A 9098-nucleotide genomic window follows, 5' to 3' on the forward strand; every position below is an offset into this window, starting at 1 on the left:
ATGCAGGGGGTCGGACTCGATGATCTATTGAGGTCCCTTCCGACCCTAACATCTATGTATCTACGAATCTGTTTCCACCCTGTTTCTACACATCACCATATGGTGAAGCTGCTATGGTGCTGTGTTTTAGGACTTTGTGAAATAGCCAAGAGATATTGCCAGGCATGGCTAACTGACAGCCAAATCACAGAAGAAAGGATCATTTGAATAATGAATCATTACAAAGGATAGAGGGTTGTTAACACCTATAAAGAGATTAACAGGAATCAGAGAGATTACAATGAGCCATGAAGTCAATTGACTCTCACAACACTGCCTGAATAGAAATACTGCTTCACTTCCCAGACAGTTAGTTTTAAAGGTTGAGTGGAGCAGGAATCAGGGGAGAGTGGGGTGCAACTGCACCGGTGCACTCCCCTCCCCCCCGACTCACACTAACTTCAGCCATTATAAACTGTTGTGCACAGCATTTTATATTTCATAACATCTGTATTAAAAGAGACACCTTGAATACTGGAGGAAGGAGAAAAAGTTCAAGGAGTATTTCTGATTGTTAGTGTGACCAGTTGTATTGCAGCAGGTACTCTTTGGGAAGTCCAAAACATCACACTACATCTTCCAGGAAGCCAAGTATGGTCACAACAGTGAAAGAAACTCAAATTTGTAAGAGTGCAAATGTAGTGAAGCTGACTACAAAACAAATTATACACTGCACTTAGCCCAGTGAACAAACAACAAGCAAAGTGGGTATTGTAATATGAACTTGTCATCTGAAGTATACAGTGTGTTTCTTGATAATGTGAAGCCAGTAGAGCCAAGACCAAGCAAGCACAGCTTGCAGCTATTGATCCTGTACTCCATTTTTTGGGCAGGCCTTTTGCTCCTTGCTAACCACAATAAGCCTAAGAATAAAAGTTAAAGAATAATTCTGCAGGTTTGAAACTGCGTAAGTTAAAACATGTAAGTAAATGCCTATTGTCCTGGTGTGAAAAATGTTAAGGCTAATACATGCATATATTTCTTCATGCAGAGGACTTACTATGAAATGGCCAAGAAGCCTAGAAAGAAGCTTATCTTAACATTTTAATGTATTTCTGGGGTTTCCATCATGTGTCCAGTCCACCACCCAAAACAAGAAAAAAAAATAGGACATAATAAATATTGAGTACTTAATGTAGCCAATTTGTTGGAATATTTCCTAAGTATCATTTTGTGAGTCAAAAACTGTTCAGGAAACAAAATCCAAAGCTAACAGAGGTCATCCTGTAGATTGTTACTGAATGAGGGTAAATGAAATATGCTTTACCTAGAAATCAGTTACATCTACAGTTCAGTATTAAAGTATACTGGTTGTCTGAGGTCAAATCTCAACAATATTTCTGATTCTGTTGTGGCATATCCTTGTCCATGAAGATACATATGAAGGTGGCATCTAAGTGGAGCTCCTGGAAGATTTTTTTAATACAGTGCAACTGGATTCCTTCTCCACTTCCAAAGAAGTAGTCTTCTACCCAAATTTAATGATATCCCTACTAACCGTTCTATCTTCCTCCCAATCATAACACGAAGTATGCTATACTAAGTCTTACCTATCTATGAATGTCACTTTTCTTTCTAAGCATCAGTCGGATAGTATTTGCTGCACAATGAGTTTCATACCAGACACAGCAAGAAAGAAGAAAGAATTTGTGTTCCATGCATACCAAGGAAGAGTTAATGCTCGCATTTGAAAAAGTATGATAACATTGTGAGGAGTCTCCTGAATTATACTTAAATATCATGAGGAAGCCACAGACTTTTGATTGCCCCAAAACGTAAAAATATGAGTTTTTGCTAACCATAATCCACAAGGAAGTGCTTACTAAGTGTCTGAGTGTAAAGGTAGAAATATAATTTACAAACATTTAGAAATCTTTCAACAGATTGTAATGATTTTGGGTCCATCACCTAGAATGCTTTTGTTCTGAGAGCAGTTCCTATGTATGCTGTACTCAGTATTATTAAAGCCTGATTTTACAGCATAGTGTTTTTCTTAAAGCCCTAGCTTCTAAACATATTTAAATAATTGAGAGAATCAGAGCTTTACATTTCTTTAGGAAGTGAGTTTTCAGCTTTCTTTATGAAAGATTAAAACTTGAAAATGTGAAATGAGTGCGCTTAAAGATCCAAAACATTAAAGCAAAACATGATCCCATACACATTTTTTTCAATGTCATGGTATTTAAGCCAGTAGCACAGGTATTTCATGTCATTTTAACAGGGTAGACCAGTGCTCTGAGATCCTTTAAGAGTGTCTCAGAATGACACCTAATATTAGGTATGCAGATATGATTCACAAGATAAACCCAGAGATTTCATAGTCTTAAAAAAATTCTGACCGGGTGTGCTCTTTCTGAGTTCATTGGAACAGAAAAACTACTCTATTCTTTTTCCGTAGTCAAAAATGAAAACTAAGAGCTGGCATCTTCTGAGGGGGGCCTTGAGTCTAACGAGAGGTGCCTTGCATCTATAAAAGGTTGAGAAGCACTGGCTTAAACCAATACTTGTAGAGTATGGTTTAGATAGAGATGATCCTGGTTTGAGCAGGGGGTTGGACTAGGTGTTCTCCTGATGTCCCTTTTAGCCTCACTTTTGTGTGATCATAATTTTGAGAGGCCTGAATCATAATTTTGGGTTGCCAAGACTATTTACTGTTTTAAGGCTGCTTAGGCCCAATTTTAATGCACATCTATTTTAAGAGTGTCATTCTATTAATTTTTATAAACATTCCCATTATTTACACTGGTATGAGATTAGAATCAGATCCTTTATATATAGAGGATCTGATTCTAATCTCATACCAGTGTATATATCAATATCAAAATGAAAAATATTTGGTGATATTATGGCAATATGTAAAACCTGGCCATGTACACCATAAGTGATGGGGTAATTCTGCTTTATTTTTGTAGTACCATCTATACAGTAGTCTAATAAATTTTAATAATTTGTTGCTTTTTAAATAAAAACTAAATATTTCAAGGAATTTCAGAACTGGCTTCTTGGAATTAAACACCAAGTACCCACTGGAATTCAATGGAATAAGTGTGTGCCATGCCATTCCTCTTTAGGCACTTGAAAACTAGAACGTTAAATGCCTTTACCTGCTGATGTACAGTATTTATCATATTTTAGAGTGTAAGCTCTCTGGAGCAAGGGCTGCATACTCATATGTGTTTGTATAGAGCCTAGCACATTTTGGGTGCCATTAATGGATAAATAACAAATAATTCATATGAAATTATTCATAAAAGTTTTATATTCAGAATAAAATAATGACTTGTAGATTTGTTTTCCAAATAACCCGAAAAGTATCTTCAGAAATATAAACTAAGCCAACAAACATGGTCTGCATAGCTTTTGCTTAATGGTAAAATGCTTTACAATTCTTTGGTAACTAAAACAAAAGTGAAGTCGGAAGTGAATTTGGTTGCTGTTAACGCTATGCTGGGGTGGGGGGAGGGGTCTACACTATTCAAAAGCAATGAAAATGTGCCAACATGTCCATTAAAAATATGGTGTGTTATTAATGCCATATGCAAATTCAGGCTTTTCTAAATTACATTAAAATGAGAGAAACCAAAGAGGAAATAACATATTAAAAATGAAACACCTCAAAATAATAACTCTTTTTCTATAATTGCTTTAATAGGGACCAAGCTAATTTAAAAACAAGCATGTGCGATTTTTTATCCATCCTGCTGTAGATCTGATATGTTTAGCAGTCAGTGTTGCTATATCATTCAACAAAGGATAAATTGTAAATTGATAGCAACTTATTAATTGGCTATAATCATATTAAATAAACAGAGTAATTGTGCTTTAAACAGCATCTGGTCAATGTTGTTAGACAATGATAACAGTTAAAATAGGAGCTTTCATTTTTCATGTTTTCCTTTGCTTCTTGTTGAACGCTGGCTTCTTTGAACGTGCATATATGAATGTGATAGCACCCTACAGCCATAAATTGTTAAACTTTTGGTATAAGTGTGTGTTATAACATTGTGTTCTCTGTTATTTCACAGTATGAGCTGCATTGATTTCTGTTAGTCACAAAAGCATTCCAAAAGCAATTAAAAACTACTAATATTCCATTTGTAAGTCATAGCTTGGCTTAGTGAGCAAAAATCCTCATGTCAGAAATGTCCTCATCCTCTTCTATGTTAAGAAGGCAAGGGATATCAGTTCAAAATCTTTCTGCAGTAAGAATGACTGCACAGACTTTTATTGTGCAGAGTAAAAAAAATGCACAGCAAGAAATGAAAGCTGGTGCTATATGCTGAAGATACATTATATTCTATACAGAAATATGTTTATATATATTTGCTAATGTAAAAATTGTGTGTATGTGTGCATGTGTTTGTGCTGTAAAAAAAGTAGTGGATCAATAGACTGCACTAATAGCAAGAAGACAAATCTCATCCAGATTGTTATTAATCCCATTAGGTTATATTTTGTTCTCAGGAATCTATATAGGTAACAACTTCCATTATCAAAGGGCAGAATTTGGCCTATTAATTTCATGAGTAGAAAACAAGCAATATCTGAACTGAGGAGTGGGCAGTGCATAGGAACTTATGTGAAAATCCAATTCCTGACTACAAGGAATATATTCTTGGGGTGGGCAATGCTCCCTTTGAAGTCAATGGTAAAACTTCAACTGTCTCCAGAGAAAAATGAGGCTGGCTAATGCTCAACACGTTAAAAAGCTCACCCATAATGACCAACTTAAAATCAGCATCCTTTTTTTTCCTTAAAGAAAATGAATAGTGTCTTTGTAGGAAATCCTGAGACTCTGGTTCAAGCAAACTCTCATTCACCTAAGTAACAGCTGAGAAGGAGCTTAGCATTTGGCTCTATAGTGCATGTCAAGTCCTCTCCTCATGTAAATCTACAGGACTCCATTGGTTTAAATGGCATAGACTGAACTGGGACATACTTTTCTATATCAAATTTACTCAGTATCAGAATCGGCCCACAGCTGAAAACCACCTAAAAGTTATATATTTTAAACTACATATTCCATATTTCAGTAACAGCACTTGATATACAAAAGCAATATTTTTATAATCAGTTATCAGCTATATATAACTAGCTAATAGCTATCTAAATAGATAGGTGAGATTCAGTAAAGACTGATTCTCTTTCTGTTTTTCTTCCTTCTCTAGTTCTGTCTTTTTGTTATACTGTTTCAGTATCTTCATTCATTCTCTGATAGTATTTCTTATAATGTAAGAAATAAAACAAAAAACAAAGAAAATCTTTTTGGCCCCTAAGCCTCATTAGCTTTAATTTGAATGAACTCTGTCAATTTAGAGAGTAGCTCTTTGATCCAATATTTTGATTAAACTATATGTTTGTTAAACAGAATATTCAAGATGGCCTTGTGACCCACCACTATTTTTATATCAATACATTCCTATTGGGAATGAATTAAATATTGCAAATGTTGCAAAACAACTTTCAGAGTACTAATATGACACACTTAATTTTTTTCTCTCCAGGTCCTAAAGGGGTTTCCAGAATGCTTACAAGCTGACATTTGCCTACACCTCAACCAAAATTTGCTTCAGAACTGCAAAGCTTTCCAGGGGGCCAGTAAAGGTTGTCTCCGAGCTTTGGCTATGAAGTTTAAGACAACACATGCTCCTCCTGGAGACACTTTAGTCCACGGTGGTGATGTTCTCACTGCTCTTTACTTTATCTCAAGAGGATCCATTGAAATCCTCAAGAGTGACATTGTTGTAGCCATTCTTGGTAAGTAGTTTAGAAATGAGAACAAAATGATGTTACTTTTTTTTTGCTAGGGCACATTACAATACAAGTTAAAGTTAACAGCAGGCTGACAAGAAATAGCTGTTGCTGTACTTTGTTCACAAAGCCTGTGAAAGATTCAGTCACTTTAAAGTCCTGCTGCTGCTGAATAATTTAAGACGAACATATACTTAATGTCCCACCCAATAACCCTGTCTGCGCTATAAGGAATGTGGCTGTGTAGTTAAAAGGGACAGGCTCTGGGGAGCCTATTCAGAGAACAGAGACTCCCTGTGCACCACAGAGCCAGAGAGAGGGTAGAGATGGGTGAGTCCACCATCATTGTTCCCACCTATGGAAGAGCTGCAGAGTGAGATGAATATGAGGCAGAAACTACTTCATTCTTGGTACATCAGTCTTACAGTAGCTAGTGAACAAAACTTCCTTTCCTTTAATCTTTGATGTATAACCCAGCTGCTTGTGTTGGCCTCTGGAAACAGGAATTGAGGTTCAGAATTTGTGTTCTTAATATCCAGAAAAACTTGTCCCTTCCTCTCATTGGCACAAATACTGCTGCTGGTTTTGCCATGAATACATTTCTTTCTACATAACTTAGCCAACCAGTAGTAAAAAACTATGCAACACCCAAGCTGGAGCTCTCATCCAGCCTAATAATGAATTCTAAACTAGTACAAGGATGGTGCTGTTAGTTATAAGTTGTTTCATTTTATTCAGAGCAAAATTATTTGCACTAGAAAAATTACTAATTGTTTCTTAAACTGGGCGCATCTTAAATTGAGTATAATGTGATAAAAAGTGTAAAGCATGATTTTGAATATTACAAAGGTAGGCTTCTGCACTCTTAGAATATGGAGTGGCTGTAGAATGATCCAGAGGAACACGTTTCTGTTATCCTGCACTTTAGAGGCTTGTATCCAGGAAGGAATTGAAACAAAATATGGATAACTAGTTATTATTTATGTCATTGGTTTAAAACTATCAAACAGTAGTGTGTGGCTGCCTATCCACTTTTATTGTTCTTCATGATGGGTTTGTTAGAATGCAAAAAAGTTTCAGCAGCATTGCCACCTTTGGTTTAGATCTTGCCCAAGTGGTACTGTGTCTGGTCAGCATTTATATAGGAGCCTTGCAAAGATCATTTCAGTGACTCCATTAGTAGCACTCCTTTCGTAAGGGTTACCCCTACCTTTTCATAAGGACTATTACTAAATCAATCCCATAACAGAGAGATGAGATTTCTCTTGGAAGAAACATCTAATGTTCTGGTATTTGGGCTCATCAAATGTACCACACTGTGATTTCAGGACTAGAGGTTTGTCTCTGTGTCTGATCCAAGTTTCATTTTTTGGAATTTCAGTTTTCTTAATTAGAATCTCCTCTATAATTTCAGTTGGATTAGATATTTGTCATATTCCTTGTCACTATGTGCTGCTAGAGATTTACCCTGGCCCCACTCAGATGTGATTGTACTGTAGTGGTAGGTGAAGATTCTTACAAATGTAATGTCATTGTTTCCTGAAAGAAAAGTTCCATATAAATGCAAGCTGTTATCATTGTTTTGAGCTGAAATACCCTTCTATACTCAATCAGCTTTACATGAACACATATCAAAAATAATTGTCATTACAATGTCTCAAAGGAAATATGGTTACACAGGTGGGGAGAAGGCAGGCCAGAGCCAAACTGGATAAATGGGTATTCCTCCTTTTTTCGCACCAACTTCAACATAAATTCCTACTGCAGGTAATTCTGTGTGACTGAGTATTGTAGGCATTTTCCTTTTACACCTGGCAGTGAATCTCAGGACACTAGCTGATGAATGGATCCCTAGAATCAAAGTTATAATGGAACCATTCCACCATTACATGGGAAAGTTTCATCCTATACCACAGTAGTCATAAGACTTTCACTATTTGCTATAGCAGAGTGGATCCTAAAAGAAGATGAAAATACACCCTGCTACTGCAGAGACATGAGTATTCCCAGAGGTCCATAGCACTTTTGTGAAGACAACAAAACCCTACTTTTATTTAAAACTCCATCCATTTGGAAGAATGGATGATTGGTAAAATGCAAGGTTTACATTGTGGAATTTCCAGTCAGCTGCATACATTGCCTTCAAGTGTAATGTCTGCTTCTAGGAGCTAGTGATAAAAAGAAAAAAAAATGAATAAGATTTATTTCACCTATAATAAAACCCTATTAAATAAGAACAAAGATAAGATTTGCCAAAAACCAAAACAAGTTCTATGTACAGATAGAAGTCCTCATAAGAGGCTTCTTATTTCTGATTCTACTCATCTTGGGACTGTGAAGACTGAGCCAGAGAGAGAGTTCAGGCTGTGAAGTCCAGGGAAAAGTAACTTTCCAGAATGTGTGGATTCTGTCTGGACAACTCACAGTAAAGGAATTCTCCAGGAGAAGGTGCTGTTGAAGCCTGGAAATAACAGAGGTGAATGCTACAGAGAGAAAAAAACCCTGTAATTGGCATTAGACAAAGATCTTTATGGTTAGAGGTAGAGAGGGGCCACAGTGAAAACATTACTGAAGGTTACTGGATTTTCTCATATGCATATGCCCCCAAATATAATACACACCTTGTTTTTGAAAGGCAGAATGAAAAAATAATGATTTTCCCAGAATGATGACCAGGGATCCTGGTTTTCCCTGATAAAAAAATCACAGATTCACCAACAAAAAATTGCAACTTCTCTGATAAAACCCCCAAACTCCATGATTAAAATGAAAGGTTCCTCCCCCCTCCCCCCCCAGACAGTCCTACCAGAGGGGACCCCTGCTACCAGAGACCCAGAGCAGCAGGAGGTGGCGGCTGTAGCAGCAGAGCAGAATACAGACCCTAGCTCCCCCCATGTAGCACACTGTAGCTCTGTCCCAGCTTGGGACCATGCTATCACCACTGCAAGGAGCTGGGGCAGAGCCATGATCTGCTGCCTGCATGTCCAAGCCCAGAGCACGCAGGCAGCAGATCGCGACTCTGCTCTGGCCCCGGACCAAGCTCCCATACTACAAGATCCAAGCGAGCCCAAAGCAGCCTTCTGCCCTGCTCTGTCACACACCCTGCCAGCGCAGCTGGGGCCAGTCTCCATGGCAACCCCAGCCTTGCGCTATCACAGTGCAGCTGCGGCTGGGGTTCCCATGGAGATTGGCCCCAGCCATGCAGGCAGGGGCTGCTGGGAAATTGAGTCCAGCTGCCGACCGGATCCACCATTTTGCCCACCCCTACGTTAAATCAATTCAGTCTGCCAGGTGACTGCACAGTAATA

General features: G+C 37.7%; 1 protein-coding gene across 1 annotated transcript in view; it reads left to right on the forward strand.

The window, feature by feature from the left end:
• The window catches only part of KCNH7 (potassium voltage-gated channel subfamily H member 7), a 390758-nt gene that overhangs the window by 331685 nt on the left and 49975 nt on the right, over nt 1–9098 (forward strand). Inside the window, exon 9 of the mRNA XM_025212042.1 lies at nt 5544–5796. Within this exon, the coding sequence (XP_025067827.1) occupies nt 5544–5796 (253 nt within the window). The remainder of the gene's footprint in view (nt 1–5543; nt 5797–9098) is intronic.

Source organism: Alligator sinensis, unplaced genomic scaffold (assembly GCF_000455745.1).
Source record: "Alligator sinensis unplaced genomic scaffold, ASM45574v1 scaffold738_2, whole genome shotgun sequence".
Lineage (NCBI taxonomy): Eukaryota > Metazoa > Chordata > Crocodylia > Alligatoridae > Alligator > Alligator sinensis.